This window comes from Leptonotus elevatus, chromosome 6 (assembly GCF_054856555.1).
Source record: "Leptonotus elevatus isolate MCC_2025b chromosome 6, RoL_Lele_1.0, whole genome shotgun sequence".
NCBI lineage: Eukaryota > Metazoa > Chordata > Actinopteri > Syngnathiformes > Syngnathidae > Leptonotus > Leptonotus elevatus.
Genome location: NC_141244.1, coordinates 27,323,310 through 27,342,963, shown reverse-complemented (window position 1 = coordinate 27,342,963; position 19,654 = coordinate 27,323,310). Strand labels below are relative to the sequence as shown.

At 48.2% G+C, this 19,654-nt stretch overlaps 1 protein-coding gene across 14 annotated transcripts in view; it reads left to right on the top strand.

Annotated features, from left to right (window-relative positions):
- Nucleotides 1–19,503, top strand: part of syngap1b (synaptic Ras GTPase activating protein 1b) — a 73,534-nt gene extending 54,031 nt beyond the window's left edge. For 5 of the 14 annotated variants that reach the window (XM_086077499.1, XM_086077498.1, XM_086077496.1 and 2 more), the window contains 7 exons: nucleotides 738–1,346; nucleotides 1,588–2,046; nucleotides 2,807–2,965; nucleotides 3,520–3,731; nucleotides 8,801–8,876; nucleotides 10,589–10,650; nucleotides 15,448–17,752. In XM_086077499.1, coding sequence (XP_085933625.1) covers nucleotides 738–1,346; nucleotides 1,588–2,046; nucleotides 2,807–2,965; nucleotides 3,520–3,731; nucleotides 8,801–8,876; nucleotides 10,589–10,650; nucleotides 15,448–15,571 — 1,701 coding nt within the window. In that variant the 3' untranslated portion in view covers nucleotides 15,572–17,752. The other 9 variants (XR_015095304.1, XM_086077502.1, XM_086077505.1 and 6 more) reach the window with 9 other exon arrangements.
- The last annotated feature ends 151 nt before the right edge of the window (nucleotides 19,504–19,654 follow it).

Below are 19,654 nucleotides of genomic sequence, written 5' to 3'. Positions count from 1 at the left end.
AAAATGTATCAAAACCTTCCATGTTAAATATTGTCCCAATAACGTATTGATGTTTTTTTTATGCTAGCGCATACAGAAGGCTTTGATGCAGCCTCTGACCTGAAGAGGTTGTTTAAAGCAATGGTAGTTATTACACAAACGGCCAGCAGGTGGCAGCAGAGCAAACAAGATCAACCAGGGTTATGTTGCATAAAAGCTCTTTTCCAAAGCGTTTCAGATTTGTGGATGATGATGAAACTTAGCTATATACTAATACTAATTGAAGAGACTCTAATCTTTCTTTTGGTAGGCTCCATGTTTTTATAGCAAGAGAACCCAATATTCTGTGGGCCTTGCATCAGTCCAAATCCAGTAAAACAGTTGGGAGCGAAGGGGGTCGCTTCAGTGAAAATGGCTGCAAGTGAATGAGTTCAAATAATCGTCAGTCACAGCCGCTAATACGGACGTGATCACACATCCATAAAAAAGAAAAGGTGGGGGAGGCTGGCGACATAGCGTAAAGGAGAAGCGTGGGGGGGTTGGGGGCGTTGGGGGTCACTGTATCATGACATCTGCTTGTTGCTTCATCCCGGAGAGTATTTGCCGGCAAATACTCGGAGGCATTTGCGACATCAGGGCCCGCACCACCGTCACCCACCCACATCACCCGTGCTCATGTCAACATTTGCGGGGCGGGGCAGGGGCGGGGCTGGGCGGCTCAGTGTCAGTAAAAGCGTATTTATATGATGGACCTCCAGGATTCCCGAATGAACAGCGTGTCTCACCTGCAGTCGGTGGACATGCTCAACTCCTCCCAGGCCTCCATCGCCGGCATGGGCAGCTTCGGGGGGCTGAGCGGCGGAGGCGGTGGCGGCCTGGGTTCGGGCCTGAGCGGCCAGCTGCGGGCCGGCGGCAGGTTGTCGGCCGGCTCCGGCGGCTCCAGCGTGTCCGGCGGCCTGCGGCTGAGCCGGATGGGCGCCGCCACCGACTCGCTGTCCCAGCAGCAGCAACAGCAGGCCGCCGCCATGCGCTACCCGCTTTCCTTCCAGAATCCCCTCTTTCACCTGGCCACGGCGGACGGGCCGCAGCACCACCACCACCACCAGCAGCACCAGCACCAGCAGCAGCTGCACGGCCGCGCTCAGCCCCCCGCGCCCCTGCTGCTGACCCCCGAACCCGGGCCCTCGCACCCCAGCTACGTGCCGCAGTTCGCCCGCGGCGGCTTCTCCCGCAGCGAGGACCTGTCCACCCTCAGGACCCGCGACGCCGCCCACCTGGGCCAGCCCAGCATCATCCACTCGCACAGCTACAGCGACGACTACGGCAGGGCCGACTACGCCCGCCGCCAGATGTCCGTGCACATGCAGGTGCGCGCCTACGCCGCCGTAACTCCCATAATCCCCCCCGCCGCTCCTTCGGGGACTTTGCCAGTGTTGAGGAGGGGAAAAAAAGCTTTTGAAAAGACAAAACATTTCAATATCTTTCACGCATGCAAATTAATAGTCTTTTAAAGATATTTTTCTTTGCTACACGCCCGCAGGAAGTACACGATCTCATTATTGAGGGGTGAAGCTAGCATGCTAACGATCGCTTTCCTGTGTCTGTCAGGACAACATGCAGCAGCAGCAAATGATGACGGGCACCTCCCACTCATCCTTGGCCACCACCCCTCCGTCCACCGTCCAACCACGAGCTCCACCCCCTCTCGGCCAACGCGTCAAATCCCAGACGTCCCACCAGCTGTCGGTCAGTGCCGCCGCCGCCGCCCCTGCTCCCGCCCCCGCCAAGTCGCGGCCGCAGAGCGGAAACCTCCTCCAGTCGCCCGAGACGGCCTACGGGGGCGGCCGGCAGCCGCACGGCGGAGGCGGCCGGCAACTGTCGGTCAAGGACAACACGGCGCCGGGGCTGCCGCACCAGCAGAGCTCGGTCCGCGAATCGGGAAGTCCGCAGGGTACGGGCAGCCCCGCCGCGCAGCAGTCGCCCCAACAGCAGGCGCAGCAGCAGGCGCAGCAGCAGGCGCAGCAGCAGGCGCAGCCGCACCTCCTCAAGCCCAACGTCGGAAAACAGGCCAGTCGCACCGCACTTTGCCAACATGTCAAAAGTTCCACGAACTAAAAGGTTTGCACAAGTAACTGCACTAAACCTCCACTGCAGCAGGTGGCAGCAGATAAAACAGCAAAGATGCTGCTACTGGGGACAAGATGCTTATTTCAAAAAAATTGTCACACAAAAAACACCAAACATTAACATCAACTTTTTGTCCTGGGACTAAATGTTGTTTTCAGGCTGATGACAAAGCACAAGTACCCGCACTAAACCTCCAACGTAGTCGATGAAAACAATCATGGCGCTACCACAGACGGGATTCAATTCATTTCGATTACTTATTTGCAAAACAAGAAAGAAAAAAAATAGTTACATAAACTTGGCTGACGGCGCGGCAGAAGTACCTGCACTGCACCTCCAATGCAGTAGGTGGCAGTATAGTGAAAACCAATGATGTCGCTACCACAGCCGGGGCGCTTATATTGATTGCTTATTTTTACAAAAATCAATAATAGTTCCATAAGGTTTTCATCCTGGAACCAAATGTACCTGCACTACACCTCCAATGCAGCAGGTGGTGCTAGACCATTATTAATGATCAGGGACAGGATGCTCATTTCAGTGAATTAATGGCAAAAAACAAAACCGGAGTTCCGGGACCTGAACGGGCCAAAATGCATGTTGACGCAGCCGTTTTGGCTTCCCGCTTTCAGATCATGAGATGCGTGTTGACAACTTGCAATCCAACCCAGACGCCTTCTGACGTTGTCTCTGGTCACAGGGGTCCCAGGCGCCCGCCACGCCGGCCAACGAGAGGACGGTGGCGTGGGTGTCCAACATGCCGCACCTGTCGGCCGACATCGAGAGCTCGCGCATCGACCGCGAGGACTTCAAGCTCAAGGAGTACTCCAAGAGCATGGACGAGTCGCGCATGGACCGGGTGGGTGGCGGCGTTCCTTGCTTTCTTGGACACGGTGGGACGTTTTCTTTTCTTTTTGGCGTGCATGTCAGCAGACGATGCGTTTCGCCGGCCATCGTTCTCGGCAAAACGGGTCCCAAAGTGGCTCAACGTACGATGATGTGAATTGAAAAGTCACCAAAAACGTACGCTGGCCTTTCGTCACAAACGGAACAATTGGAAGGAAGGAAAGCTTTTATTAGTGTAGTGCTTTGGCGCCCTCTTGTAGCCTCTTGGTGGAACTATGTTGAAGTCAGTTAAGGGGCTTCTTTTGGACAAAAGTAGCACTTTGGAGCCTTCTTGTGGCATCGGGGAGGTATCACTTCCTCAAAGACAAAAAAAGGTTCAAAACCAAAACAAATATTAAGGCCTTAAAAAGAAAGCAAAGGTTTTAGTCCAAAAACAAGAAGAAAATATAAATATGACAAAAACGTGAGTATTTTTCCAAGGCACGATCGACCGACGCAAATTGCAAAAATGTTACATTTGGCGCGGCAGAAGTGTTAACGGCGGTGTTGTGGCGACGCGGCCGGCAGGTGCGCGAGTACGAGGAGGAGATCAACTGCCTGAAGGACCGTCTGGTGATGTCGCACCAAAAGTTGGAGGAGTACGAGCGCCGCCTGCTGACGCAGGAGCAGCAGACCAACAAAATCCTGCTGCAGTACCAAAACCGGCTGGAGGACAGCGAGCGCCGCCTGCGCCAGCAGCAGCTGGAGAAGGACTCGCAAATTAAAGGCATCATCCACAGGTAAACCAGGGGAGGGGAGGGGAGGGGAGGGGAGGGGTCCACGGTGGGGGAGAGAGGGGGGCTGCGGCCGCGCCCTCCTTCCCTCACCCAGATGCTAACGGTCACGTGACTGGCGTCGTTGCACCGCCGACCAGCTCGAGCGACTTCTTCTTCTTGTTTTTGGTGCTCGGCAGCATTTACTTTTTTTTAGATGCGCTTGAGGACGATGTCAGGTGCATTCTTATTCTTTGGTTTGGTTCTTTTTTGGTTCCTTTCAGCTCTGGTACGGACGCGTGGAACGGACAATGTGGAGTCAACATTGAAATACCAGCCGACATATTTGAATGCATTCAAACGGATTTGAAACGGACGTTAAACGGACTTGTAGGCTAAATGCTAACATTTTAGCATTTGTTTTTTCCCCATAATTCCACGGTGGGTTTTTTGCATTCGGCCTACATGACGCTACGGGAGCCCTGAAGGGACAACTGGTGTGGAAGTGAAATATTTTCCTCATTAGGACGAGAACGTTTCTCGTCCCAACAAGAAACGTTCTCGTTCTAACGAGGAACACGACTTGCAAAAAAGTCCCTGCAGGCAATACGTTCATCAATGAAGCTTTTTTTTTTTTTTATTGTCTGCAGTTGATGATTTCTGTTGGGCATTTCTTGCCATAATGCATTATGGGAAAGAATGCTACGTTTTTAGCATTTGGCTTCCTGTACTGTATTTGCAAAGGCGTTTGCTCGCCACATATTTGTCAGTCGAGCGTCTTTATGTCATTTGAAGACATTTTTCTTTTCTTTGCCGTCTTTTCTTTTGCTCAATCAAGTGCATCAAAATACTTTTTTCTTGTTATCTTTCGGAGCATTTTTGTTGCTTTGTGGTTTGCTGCAGTCTCGCAGCCAACAGTTGTTTTTTTTACGCTGCTGGTGGCGTCCATCTTGAAAGGAGCTTTGAAGTCAAGAGCAAAAGCATTTTGGTGGTCTCGCTCAGAGCCGTCGGCCGGCGCTTCCCGGCGTGGAAATATGAAAAAGCATTTTTGTTCGTTTTGTTGTTGTTGTCTTTTTGCTGGCTTGAGTACAAGAGCACATTTTTGTTGTTGCTTGTGAATGAAGTGCAACCAGATTTTTCATGCGCTTTCGTTTGCCTTTTTGATTCGATGTGATTGTTTTGTCAGTTTGATGAGTGGATTTTTGTTTAGTGTGTGCGTTTGTCTTGCATCATAATCGCACCCCCCAGGAAAGAAGATGTCCAATGACGACAGGCGGACGAACAGCAGACGGACAGACGGCCATGCTTGTCCTCCCTTAAAATACGTTTGTGAGATTTGAAGCTGGAGAGGAGCGAGCGGTCGCTGCACGCGTCCGAATGGCAAATTTGAAAACCACATTTTGCTCATCTTGCCCCCCAAAATTGAGACCTTTTTCACCTGACCAATCATTCATTTCATTGATTTTGCTCCACACTTGCGGTCCTTTCTCAGTAATTTAAGTCGATTTGTGATTTATGTCCCTCCATTTTCTTTCGGAGTCCCGAACATCATTCAGGTTAGGGGCCACTTTTTTTTCTCTCCTTTCTGTATCACTTTTTTCTAAATTCAATTTTGTCTTTTCTCCTGAGGAAATACAATTTTACTATTGAAAAAAGAAACCCAAATGTTCTTTCAACAAATCTGACTTTATTCTCATCAAATTAGCATTTGTCATCTCCAGTCTTCAATTTTATTCTTAATGAAATGTTTTGTAAATTCAGGCTTAGAAAAGTCAAAATAATCACATTTCACTGTTGGAAAATGATCAACCATTTCTCCCCCAAATCTGACTTTACTCTCATAAACGTAGCGTTTCCCTCAGATGAAGTCTTTCTTTCTTTTCAGTGTGGGCCGAATATCGTTTTGGTATTTCAATTGAATTGACGACGATGATGTGAAATTTGCAACGTTTTTTTTCTCTCTTTCTTTCTTTCTCGCTGTAATGAACGACGGCTTCAGTTTGTTCGGGCTGATTGTCTTGAATATTTCTTGTCTTCCCCCTCGTGGCCTCAATCCACGGGGCGTTCCGCAGGGCTCGCTACCGCACTTAGACATGCAAATCGGAAGGAAATATGCCAGTATGTATTAATCCTATATGGTATGACTTGTGAATGGGGACGATGTGCATTAAGTGGCAGAAATGTTGTCATATTTGTCAACTCCAAGCATATTCAAGTGTGCGTGTGTGCGAAATGTGAATAAATGTGCACGAGAGTGAGATTTAGGATTTCATTTTTAGCCGCAATCGTCGGCACGAGGGCGACTGGAAATGCTTATATTTCCTTGCAGGTGTTTTTGTGACTTGAAATGATTCTCGGAACGCTGCAGATGCTATTTCTTCAAGTACGCCGTCGTCGACATGCGCGCGTGTTGAGTTGCACGCTCGGTCATGCTGGGATCAACAGCTGTCCGTTTTTGGCGCGCGCCGCCGCACGCTGTGCCGAACGGCAACAAACGTCGGCCATATGCATCCTTGTCTTTCCGACGCTCATGTCCACATGCTTGCCGATGACATTTTTGTCCTCTGTGTGTGTCCGTCTTTCTCTTTCTTTCTCTCTGTCTCTCTTTCTTTTTTGTACAAAGCAAAGCTGTCAACGCAGTTATGGCAATAAAACATCCAAACGCTCATGTTTGAAACTCCACCTGCGGATGTGTTGCTTTCTGTCTTTTCTGTGTCCTCACTGAAATGAATGTGTGTGTGCGTGCGTGACTGAAATATCAAAGCAGACCTCCAGCGAGGAAAGAACACCAAAAACTCATGACATGCCATTCCATGCCAGTCCAGTAGGTGGCGGTAATGTGGCGGACAACCCCTTTTTGTTTGCTTGAAGTGACCACAGCTCGATTCATTTTTTGATCATAATCATTCAAATTCAGTCAGTCAAACATTGACATTTTCAGTAGTCTGGACGCGGTTTTGCAAAAGCTGCAGACAAAATGTGACATTTTTCACATGAAGTCTCTTTTTTTTTTTCCAAGCTCGGTGGTCAAAAAGTAAACGAGCATAAAAACCAATCACTTACTTTTGTGTTGCGAGTTCAAACAGGATCCACTTGACTTGACTTTTTGGTCCATTTCAGGTCTGAAGTGAATCAGGACCTATTTATGTTCACATTGCATATTAATTCATGTCCAGATCCATTTCTTAGTCATCATTTATCTTTACATGCTGCCAATATTTGGTCAAAATTCTGTTTTCTGAGCAATTTGTGATAACCCGTTTATACCCGTCTAAACCGCGACGCGCGGCCAGAGTATGATTGATATCTTTATTGACAGACTCAAGTCCTTTAAAACAAACAAACAATCACAAAAAGACGGCAAGTGTTATTGATTGCGTGTGAACGTAGTCAAAGAGTTTAACTTCTAATTCTGCTTCACAATTCAACATAAAAGCCAACCTACACCATTTGCATTGACACTGGAAATGGATTTGAAGGCACATGGATTGAAATTTCTGAGGTGGGAATGAGTCGGTACAGAATGAACGAGAACCAGTACCGCTTTGCGTTCCCACTGTCAATTGGTTTGAAACCGGACTTGGCTCTCTTTTTGCTTCATTCAATCCTAAATGAGACGCATTCAATACGAGATGAAAGTCAAGCAGGGTTGAAAGTGATTTGAAACTGGATCCAAGTTCTCTTCCGGGCCCCCTTGGGCTGTGAATGAGTCAAGGTTGTGTGTGGATGGGAAGTGGTCGGTGCGAGACTTTCCCACTGGCTTTTGCCGCTCACCTGCCGCTCACCTGCCGCTCACCCCCTTGAAATTCAAATCCTTGCTCGGCACTTTGGATTATCTTCAGGCCTGGGAAAATCCCAGAATAAGCCAGGAGGAAAAAAAAAGTGCATCCGTCAGCTTTGCGGGATCTTTGAAATGATTAAGATGAAGGATTTTTTTTTGTCTAACCCCGCCGGTGTCAATTCCCAGGGGACGCTGTCGATCCTGCAACCCGACACTTGCTTCTTTGATAATATCGCCTTCGCATGGCACATTTGCCCCCCCAATAAATCTGCTCATCTGTCGTTTTTTTTCTTCTCCTCCTTCTGTCATCTCGACCACTTCTAGCCTCTCCTACCATCAAGACGCGTAAAATACAGGAAGGAGGTGTCATGAAACAAAAAAAATATGATTTCAGACTTTTACATGCAAACCCTCGGCCTGAAATGATTCCTAGAATATTCGCAAATGACTGTTGATGGCGACTGGGCCGACCTGCAAGAGTCAAAATGCGCAAATAAATTGGGTGGGGGGGGGGGTGGGGGGGGATGCTGATAAACTTCAAATATGTGAAAATCGAGTGGGGGGGGGGGGGGTTTAATAGGTCAATTGTCGAAGATGCAGGGTCCACTGCAGGGCGTTTTATAGTCAGTCAAATGAAAACGTATGACGGGTCACCGGGTCGTCGCCGATGTTGTAAAAATTCTTCACAGGCATCCCGAATCTGAGATAGCCAGAAATGAAGCCCATTGTGATGTTCCGCCGCTTCTGCTGAACTTTTGTTGACGAAGAACATTGATTGACTACTGCTCCCTGGTGGTGTGGAGGGGCATTATCACTTGTCATGCACGTGGTCGTCCACTGTCGTCGTGGCAACGTGTCCACCGTCACTTTAACATGGAACAGCATTTAGCTTTCACATTCGGCCATCTGATGTTCCCAAATCACACTCGCTTGTCATTCCGAGGTTTGATCGTCCGCAAAGCTTCAATCAAGGCCACCGGACTGTTTTGATTTCTTCTTCACTATTCATGTTTGCGTGGTTGTGCCCCCTGGTGGTGGTCAACAATAAGTCGTCGTCGTCGTCGGCGTCGTCGCTGCTGCTGCCCGTTTGGGCCCGGTTAGTGATTAGCAGCGTCCTGCATGCCGATCAGTCCTCCACTCGCCTTGCGGAACCCGTGTTGTGTAAGGGCCTGGATTCCCGTCAAATGTGGGGACTGTGAACGTTCCAGGAAAACGCCAAACTGAGCCTAAAATGTGTTGCTTGTGTTGTCACGTCATAATCCTGCCTCTCCTTCTGTTGCCCCCCCCTCCCCCTCCCCCCCCTTTTATGACCAAGACTCATAGCTGTGGAGGATGAGATACGAGGTGGGCACGTCATTGAGCCGAAAACCACCAGGATTTTCCCAGATCAGGTGTGTGACATTCCGCCGTCTCCTCCACTTTCTTCTTCTCTCTCTTGCGTTTTGTTCATTTTGCGTGTGCGCGCTCCCTGGATGTCGGCTTCGTGCACTGCCGATCGGCGGTGGTGGGCTCTGTGCTGTTTTCTTCTTTTCGCCGCCGAGCATGATGCCACCAACGACTTCTTTGCACATGCACGCACGCACGCACGCACGCACGCATGGCGGTTCTCCATTTGGGCTTTCTGCCGCCATGTTTGGTGAGAGCGCTGAAGGCAGACTCGCAAAATGGCCGGCAATTGCCCAGGATGTGACTGCCGGGGGGGCGTGTCCACATACTTACACCTTCACTGCCCTCAAGAGCAAATGGCGAGAAGAACAAAACCTTGGCAGAGCGCCAGCAAGGCACGTCGTGGTTTCACTGCACTGGAAGAAAAAGTCGCATCCAAACGATCGACAGCAGAACAAATCGAGCAAAATCAAGAACTGTTGCTTCTCAACAGAACAAACTTGAAACGTTTTGTTCCCGTGACAATTGCTTGTGAACAAACATTGCGAAATGGCGGTAAGCGCCGAGATGAAGCTGGCCAATCAGCTTTCAGGTCCAAACGCTGCCTCAAACGTCAGTCTGGACCGCTTTGTTCTCACCTTGCGAGCTGAATCAGGATTCAGCTCCGTTTCTTTTCAATTGTCACTTCAAAGACGAGAGACAACCTGGAAAAAGAATCCGGTTCTGCTTTTGTAAATCCATCCGTCAAATGTCAACGCAAGGGCCAAAGTGAGACTGGACCTCTTTGCCTTCACATTGAAAGTTGATTTGAAACGGGCCCCGCCCGAGGTGAGCGTGAAGCTGCGTTCACACTCAAAGTTGATGACAAGCACGACCCGGTTCCGTTTCGCTCCACTTCAGGCTCCGCAGTGGGCAGAATGACAATTTAAGGTGAAAGTCAACCAGGACCTCAGACCGCTGACATTCGAGTTGATTTTGATCAAGGTTGAGTTCAGGAGCGTTTCTCGCATTGCATCCGCCGCGTCGGTCGTTCTTTGTGTGTTTGTTGCGCTTCACGGTCAGCAAAGCATGCAGAGCGGAAGGCATGCAGACGAGGCGCCGCATGTGCTGTTGATTGCCTTCGCTGATGACGTCACCTGTGTGCTTTTGCGCCTCCTCCTCGTCCTCCTCGTCCTCCTCGTCTTCCTCGTCCTCCTCGTCCTCCTCGTCTTCCTCGTCCTCCTCGTCCTCCTCGTCCTCCTCGTCCTCCTCATTCTCCTCGTCTTCCTCGTCCTCCCCGTCCTCCTCGTCCTCCTCGTCTTCCTCGTCCTCCCCGTCCTCCCCGTCTTCCTCGTCCTCCTCGTCCTCCCCGTCCTCCTCGTCCTCCTCGTCCTCCTCGTCTTCCTCGTCCTCCTCGTCCTCCTCGTCCTCCCCGTCCTCCCCGTCCTCCTCGTCTTCCTCGTCCTCCCCGTCCTCCCCGTCCTCCCCGTCCTCCTCGTCTTCCCCGTCCTCCTCGTCCTCCTCGTCTTCCTCGTCCTCCTCGTCCTCCTCGTCCTCCTCGTCTTCCTCGTCCTCCTCGTCCTCCTCGTCCTCCTCGTCCTCCTCGTCTTCCTCGTCCTCCTCATCCTCCTCGTCTTCCTCGTCCTCCTCGTCCTTCTCGTCCTCCTCGCCCTCCTCGTCTTCCTCGTCCTCCTCCTATTTGATCCTCTTGTTGACGAGATACGGTGATTTCTCTTAGGGGAGGCGTCAGTCCATCCTAGTGCAGCCTCGTCTCGCCCCCGTCCCACCCCGAGTGTCCAGGTAATAACCCCAGCCGACAAACTATCAGCCGCCCGCCCGCCCGCCCGCTCGCTCGCTCTCTCTCTCTCTCGCTCTCTCCATCATTCCCTTCGATTCTCCGTGTGTGTCCCTGTCACTCAACGTGCACGCTTTCCTTTGACTCGCGTCAAAACATTGCGCAAGGTCGTTTGAGTAGCAAAGAAAAAAAAAGACGCAGCCGTTGAACTCAATGCTTCAGATCTTGCGCCAACATTTTTCCCATCTGATCAGCAAAAGTCGAATGTCCAAGATTTGATGATCGGGTTCATCCACGGTCGAGCCTGAATCATGAAAAGTCTCGCATAATTAACGTTTCGCCAGGAAACACGAGGAGGGTTGTCAGGTGTGTCCAAACGACCGCACAAAGCTCGTACCCTCTTGTGGTCATTCGATTCAACACTCCAAAATGGGGGAACTTTGCACCCCCCAACGCACACACAAAAATAAACAAATATGTCATGTCCTATTATTACTATTACTATTATTTGAGAAATAACAAAAATGAATTACGCTCAAATAATCATGCATTTCATACTAACTAGAAGCAATTATGAAATGTAGTTTAAAAAAAATATACTACTTTGTACTTTGACTCCAGAAGCAACATCACTCATATGTATTTATGGTATTAGAAGGTTTGTATATACATATGAATAAATATCTTTTTGATTTCAATATCTGACAATCTCGTTTAGGACATTTCTGTGTCAGACATGAAAAGTTTTGTTTGCAGTTTGAAACCAGATTGGAAGTTAGCTTGCTTTGAAATCAAAGCTCAGCAAGCCTCTTTTTGGACAAAATGCTGCTTGTGGTCGAGTCTGCCAGCGTAAAGTGCTCATATTTCACGTCCTAAGTCAAGGCGCTCTTATCTCAAGGCAGCACGGTTCTGTCGACAAATGAAGCTGGTTTCAAATGTTGATTTTGCAAAAGTGTACGTTTGCAAAGTCAGACAAGTCACTGATGGGGAAATCTCCGTATCCGACCCGAACCTTCCCTGAAGAACGCTTGTGGATGTGCTGACCTTTTCTCGCGTCTTGACCTCATTTGATGTGTCCGACCTTGTGTGTGTTTGCTGGTCATGTGATCTTTTTGTGTTGTGTGTGTGTGTGTTTTTGTACTTTTTGTAGTCATATAAAAACAATTTTGTGCTAATAAACAAAGAGGGGCGCCGCAGCCCGCCCTACCGCCCCCCCCCTCGCCCCACAGAGTGTGAAGCTCACCTGGGTAAGTTTGTTTTGTTTTTTCCGGCAGGATGTCAGTAAACATTCCAAGCGAGCGAGCGAGCGTGCGTCGTGTCTTTGTCCAGCTGCTTGACGCCTCGCCTTTGATACACGTGTGTGTGTGTGTACGTCCCCCCAACACACAATGTGTATTAAAAGCGCTATTTGTTGTGTTGACAAAAATTGTTTGGTTCTGATTGAGAAGAGAAGAAAATGTTTTTGCCTTCGTTTGCGCGCACACACGCCATCAGATGATTGATTGTGATGCTTGTCCTTCTCTCCGCTGTACGCAAACCAACCCCTCCCCCTCCCCACCGTCTCCCTCACATGCCCCCCCCCCCACCTCCATCCCACACTGCTGTGTATCAGAGACAATCCTGAAGCCGCCTTCAAGTACTTTTCAGTCTTCCTCTAAATGTAAACAACACTGCATACTTTTCAGACTTGAAAAGAGAAAAACTTCTGCTTATTGATCGGTTCGGCACTGAGCTCTGTGGGGCGTACAGTGGACAGAAAAAGTCTACACACCCCTGTTCGAATGCCAGGTTTTTGTGTGTAATAACTGCAATAACACCAAAAACAAAAAAACGGCACTGAAAGGGCGACATAACGAACCGGCGAGGCAAAGACGGTTGACTGTTTTGCTTTCTTGATTAGAAATTCAACAGCATAACTCGTCGGTCGCCTTCCGCTTCAGGTGTGCGCCATGTCGGTTGGCATTTCCATCAGCTGGCGAGCAAAATGAACGACCCTCGCAAATGCTGCTAAAGTCACGTGACCACAACAGAAAACATCGCAGGAATTGCACCATCAAACTATTAGCTCATCAACCTAAAAAAAAAAACACATTTCCCCACAAGGGATCATATTGCGTAAAATTTAAATATTTTAAAAGTCAAAAGTCTATTCAAAATATTAGACTAATTATAATTTAGAATATTAGAATGAATGAATGCGACTGCTGGGGTTGCTCAACGATAGGTTGTTGTTGTTGTTGCCCGTCCTGATTCGTGATGACCTCCTCTTGTGTCAGAAGGGCTGCAGGTGGGGGCAGCCCATTGAATTTGGCGGGGGGGGGGGGCGTCAAGACGTCGTTATAAGCGGACGACAGGTGATGCCTCCAACCTCCTGTGGGGCGGCTTTTCGACAAAAGCAACAACATCCGACCGCTGGCCGACCCAAGCGGAAACAAACCACCGACGTGTGAGTTGAGGGACTCCGCCCCCCAAAACCGGGAAAAAGCCTTTTGGGTTAAAGGTGAAACTTTTTCTTGAAATGACCCTAACATTTTCATTGAAGTTACACTTTGAAAAAAAAGAAAAAAAGGCTGAGGCGATGAATAAATAGCATGATGTCAATTCTCCATGAGGGATCGTAATGTGTATAAAACAATTAAATGTGGTTCAATAAAAGTACAAAGAAAAATTGAACTAAAAGAAGAAACCCAAAACAAATCCTACCTTTTTTTTAAATGATTTTAATGGTGGTTGGATCTGAACGTGAACTTCGTCGTTTTCTTCTTTTTCTTGGCTCTCGTTGCTGCCGTCGTCTTTTCCATCCATCAGCATTTGTGACTTCTTTTCTCTCTTTCTTGCTGTCTCTTTTTTTCTCTCTCCATCTCTCGCCTCCGCTCGTTCCCGACGTCCGACGGCTCCCCGTTGACTTTGCGCTCCTCCGTCTTTGCTCCCGTCTGCTGCGCTTGCTCGCCTCCCTCCCATCGGTCATTGAATGGCTTCTTCTTCTTCTATACGTCCACCCCCGCCCCGCCTCGCCCCCGCCTTCCCCCCTTTCTGTCTATCTGGCTAGGAGACCCAGCTTCCCCCCTTGGGTTCAGCAGACCCCGGTGTGAAAAGTCAACAAGGAGGAGGAGGAGGAGGCCCTCAACACCTCCTCACCGCCGCTTCCTCTTCTCACGACCGCCCTCCCTAATCGTCAACGAGAGCTCCGTGGCGACCAGACCACCGGGCATGGCCCCCGGGGGGGTCCCAGGGGGGTTAGACACAACTCTGAGAGAGAGAGAGAGAGAGAGAGAGATCAAAAAGAGAGAGATGCTCTGAAAGTATTTTTCCCGTACACGTACACACGCGCACGCACACGCACACACTGAAAGGGCTTTCTTCAACTTTGCGCTCTTGCTGGACAAGACAGCGACACACTCACACGTGCACACTTTTCCTTGCAGGAGGTCTCGCACCTCTTAAGTGGTCCTCAGTGCCTTGGGCTTGGCCAGTAAGACCCCCTGAGACCCTCCTTGCTTTTCCCACAATTTTCTCTTCTCAATATCAGAACCCAAACTGGTGCTAAACAACAAATGGTGCAATTGCCGCGTGTGTGTGCGTGACTGGCCCACTGTCCTCTGTGTGCTTTTCGTTTCATTCTGATGTGTCTTTGTGAATCCTGTTGTGTCTTGTTTGTCTTTAAAAAAAAATATATATATATATATATTTTTTTTTTAAATATATATATGTCTATAGCTGCCATAAAATGGTGCCAAATCACTACTTTTATGCTTGACAGTACTACGGCCGGACTAAATGAAGCTCCTCAAATCAGTTCAACCTTTTTCCCTGGCAACAATATGGCGGTAAAGCACTACTTTTATGCTAGACAGTAGCACAGCTGGACGTGTCTCTCCCGACTCCAGCAAAGTTGTTTGGGCAAAACGCCGCTCTTGCACTATTTGACCAAAGGAAGCCCCTCAACTCACCTAAGCATCGCACCAACATACCACAAGGTGGTGCCAGAAACAGCATTTTTATTTGAGGCGTGGCTTTGGCCTGAGCACCAAAACAGCCAATCATTGAGGGCAGGTTTCCGCCCAAAACAAAATCTCAAATACTCGTGTCGGCTTTTTCATTTCTTTAATCTGTTTAATGTGTTTGAAAAATTCTCACACTTTTTTGTTTTTGTCACCGACTCCAAAACGGAATGGACTTTAATCGCCAACAAGCGGTCCAATGTGCTTTTTTTGGTCTCGTTCCTAACATGTTACATGTTGGTCTTGTCATCAACTTGTTGTTTGTCGCTTCACACTCTAGGGGGCGCTCCAGCTAAATGGGGGTGGGCGCGGGGTTGGACCAGTGACCCAGTGTGAGTTATCGATACCGGCGAACAATCCACGATTGATGGCGTGAGCCCGTTTGAGCGTCGAGCGTCGCCGTACTTCCGAGTGGGCAACACGCAAGATCCGATTTTGATTATTGGATGAACATTTCAAGATCTGCTTTTTGTTGACTTAGTTTGAAATGTTCCACCCCAACCCCAAATTTGGCTTCTTGGGCAAGCAGCACCCAAGTCACTCCAACAGTTGAGCACAATCAGTCAAGGCAGCCAGTAAATGGAAGATGCGAGTAAAAAGGAACTCAAATGACAAATAAGAGACGACCGTATTATCACCTAATCTTCTTTTTTTTTTTTTTCCTCCAAAGTCGCAATTAAGTGCACTCAGGTAACCAAGCCTCAGAAAGTCGTTTGAATTTTTTAGTGGGGAAGGATGCTTCATGTAATGACCCCCCCCCCCCCCCTGCAAACCCCCCCCCCCCTCCCTGTGTTTCTTCAGCCACTCGCAAAGCTTCATGGAGGACAGTGTGGAAGCTAATTGGCTGATGCGCCAACAGCAGCGCCACGCGGCGGGCTGGCACAACCAAATGTCCCGCGCGCTTTCCCGCGATGCCGTTGGTTGACAAAGGGAGAACGCGGGCCACTGGTCCCGGTCTGTGTGCTCTAAGGACGGTCCCGAACCCCAACGGACCATGTGAGGAACTGCGGCGGGGTCCTCGCGTCCTTTTTTTCCTTGGTTTTCTTGTTTGGTCGGACAGGACATTTGTGCATGACTATGCAGGAAAAGATGAAACGCGAGGTCGGGGAGGTGCATTGTGGGTATTGTATTTCCAAGGTGCTTGACCTCTCTTAACCCTCCTGTTACGTTGCGGGTCAAATATTGAACGTTTGACAAATAGCATTCATATTGAGTCACCAAAATGTCCGCTTTCAACCGAAATGGCGGACTCCCTGTTCAAATTGGGGCAGGGGTCCTTGAGACTTTTTGCCGCGTCCCGTTACGGCAGACGTGTGCACCCAATTTGGTGTCTGTTGGTGAAACTGGTTTCAGGGGCTCATTTTTCATGTCCCCAAAATGGCCGCTTTCAACCCAAATGGACGGCTGCCACGGCTCCCTGAGACTTTTTGTCCACCAAATAAATAGGATTACATTAAACTGGTCGCCGCAAGGAACGGCTCCATTATTGATTGATTTGTTGATTTCATCGTCGCTTTTCACGCCGACGACTCGAGTGAGATTTGCTGGCTTGTGATCAGGAAGGACCTCAAAACAGATGCAATAACTGGAAAGAACCAGGAACCGTTGGCAACCATTTCAAAGTTGACCTTTTGTGACCTTCCTGACACCGTTGCCTCAAATTGGCCCGGCGGGAACCTAACAGGAGGGTTCGAGCTGATTTCTTTTGAAAGCATTTATCATTCATATTATTATCTCTCTCTTTTTATCTCTCTCTCACTCACTTGTAGTCTTTTTAAATTATCATCCACAGAGGACCGCTCGCTATTTCACGGACTTTTCACCTTTTATCCGCTCTTTTATATTTCTAACGAGTACTTCAACTCCTCCTGCGCGTACTTGTAGAAGGACTCGCCATCTGAAATCTTCCAGAGACTTTCTTTATCGACTGATCTTTTTCTTTTTCATCTTTTTCTTACGGAGACAATCTTGCCCACATAAACACGCACGCGCGCGCGCGCACACACAGACAGAGAGAAATGGTGTGTCTGTATCCCTTCATCCCCAAAGAGCCCCCCCCCCCCCCCCAAATGTGCACATGACGCCGTCGCCATGGAGCTCTCTGTTTACAAACAAGAGGATTGCTATTTTCTACTCCGCGTTGATGAACTTCGGACGTTTTCCTGGCGGGAATTCTGACGCTCCTGAAAAGGAAATTCCCGGACTGCTCAGAACGAGACATCAGTTATTCCTCAGCGTGATATATTCCTGAGCCGGAATGAATGTGCGTGTACGTGTAGATATCTGCAGTATATGCTATGTATATGTTTGTTTGTAATAACTGGCAGAGTGTACAGTTATTTTTCTCCCCCCTCGAGCGTTTTCTTCTTCTTCTCTTTCGCGCGTTTGCGGCCTCGCGCGAGCAGAAATGCGGAGAGAGCAAAAAAGCAGTCCTGGTCCTTTGCGACACTTTTTTTCTAGCCTTTTTCGGGGGTGATTGTAAATACGAGCAGGCGATTGGATTTGTTTTGTCCATAATCAGCTGTGGCTTCCACTTGATTGGTCGCGGGTTGTCGTGCAGAGATCTATATTTATTCCGACAACCCCCATGTATGATACTTACGCATTCTTTTTCATTTTTGGTGACATTGCTTTCTTTTCACGATACTAAGTGTGCCTCCCTCTTATCTTCTACTCATCCCCCCCCGCCCCCCCTCCCTCTTGACAAGCCATATAACCTTCCCCGCCCCCCCACGCCAACACCCCCGCACCCCAGACTCCGCCCTCTCGTTTTGTTTTGTTTTTAGAACGGATATTTTTTGGTGTATATTATTGGAAGAGTGCTGTACATGAATGTGGGTGTTCTGATGATTTCCTTATTGCTGTCATAACAATAATAACAATAATATGAATAATATTGATGATAATGTTTGGCTTGTGTTGATCGATGCGGTCGGCGCACGTGCGGTTGATGATGACGGCGTCGTGATCCTTCTGATTTTCTTTTCTTTGTTGTTGTTTTTTTCTTCTTCTTTTCTTTTGAATACACCGGAAATTTATATTTTTCGGCCGGGTGAATCTGGAGATAGACATGAAATAAATTCATTAATAAATTATTAAATTCTTAGCCTAGTGTGCTTTTGTGCACTTTCGATTTTTGTTGTGTTTGGAATTATTCATGAAACACAAAAGGATTGCATCAAAGTGATTTTGAATGAACTCAAACAGGTGTTTCGGGTCCATTTGAATAACCCACGAATGTTTTTCATTTGGAATTTGTGGAGGTTGTGGCCAGTAGCACCGCGTCACGCTTTTCTTCTCATCCGATGGATTATTGGGCTATGGTACGAATTGCAAAATATGAAGTCAGTCATAACCATGAAGCAAACTATATGATGTGATATCACAGGCAGCTGACTTTGTTGAAAATCGACATCTTGGCAATTGGGGGGGGGGGGGGGGGGTCTGCATAATCCGTCCTGAGGGAATGGCTCGCCATCCATTTGAATGCTGAAGGTTGCCAGCACAGGTGTTCCCGTCACGATGTTGACTGATAGGTCGTCGGATGAGTTTCACGCCAGCAGCAGCCACAAGGACGTCGCCAATCAAACAAGCAGATTGGCGAAGATGACGACGTGCACTTCCGCTTCCTTCCATACACGAGCACGATCGAGCATCTTCATTTGGATCATCAAGTTGCGCAATTGAATGTTTTCCAGGCCATGAATGCTGCGCGTGTGTCCAGATGGCGGCCAATCACGCTTCAAAGTTTCCATCTGGGGGGGAAAGAAAACAACCTGAACGTAATTCCCAGAAGGTTGGATGATTTTCATATTCTCTTCCAATATTCATGTCATCACATGCACCAAATTTGGACTTAAAGCTGCCTTGGAGGAATTGGCCCCCAAATATCTTGACAACAGCCTTTTGACTTGAGCGTTTATGGCGGAAACGCCTTCTAATGAGCAGATTAACACCTGGGCTGTTCACAATGGGTACGCCTGCAAGCATCTGGCCAAAAGGGGTCACATTGGATCAGGGTTCGAATTTCCCGCCCTCTGTCAAAAATGCAAAAAAACAACAACAATTTGTTGATATAGCAAAAATGCAATAATTTTGCGCACAAAAAATAAATACATGTGAAGAAGAATTCTACTTACTATGCTCATTTTGCCACAACATCCATCCCTTCAACTAGTAAATTGAAGATTTACCAATCTGGCGACCCGCCACTATAATCGCACATTTGAGTTTGTGAATGCAGAAAAATAGCAAACTGGCTAAATAATAAACTTCACACATTTTCGTAAAATGATGAGGGATGTTCGATACCATGTTTTTTTCAGACCGATACCAGTACGAGAACCTAACTTGCTTATCCCTATAAAAAATAATAATAATACAATGAAGCGGTACATTGCGGATTTATTTTCAACCGGCAGTCCGCTGTTGTAAAGGGTTGGGGAAAAAAATGCTGAAAATGATCACGTTAAAACCAGTGGCGGCTTATCAGTAGACGGTGCGAGGGCACTGCCCTCCCATCCAGCTGAGTCGCTTTGAGAGGGACAAACATGATAAAATATTCTAGTAAAAATACTTAATATGTATATAGTAATTGATTTTAGATCAGGATGATAAATAGCATAGAGTTATTGATGGGTAAAATTGATTTGTTTATCTGTGGTGTTTCGAAGGATGACACAACTTCCGGTTTGGGCACAGACAACAAGCTGACAGCTAAAAGTGTGCGCGTGTCTGTCCTCGTGCACTTTTTTGTGTGTATTTTTCACTCACTCGCACAAACACGCGCACGCACACACAAACATGACGTGGTGTCCCGGTGAGGACACACGCCACCGACACCGAAGGCAAGTGACAGTAGCACTCCGCCAACAACTTTTAAATGGCCTGCCGTTAAAAGCCGACATCATTTCCTGCCGATCTGAGCGGCTCCTGCATTTGATACCAGAGCTTACATAAATGATAAAAGACAATAATTAAGGATATCATGATGAATATTTTATAGAGC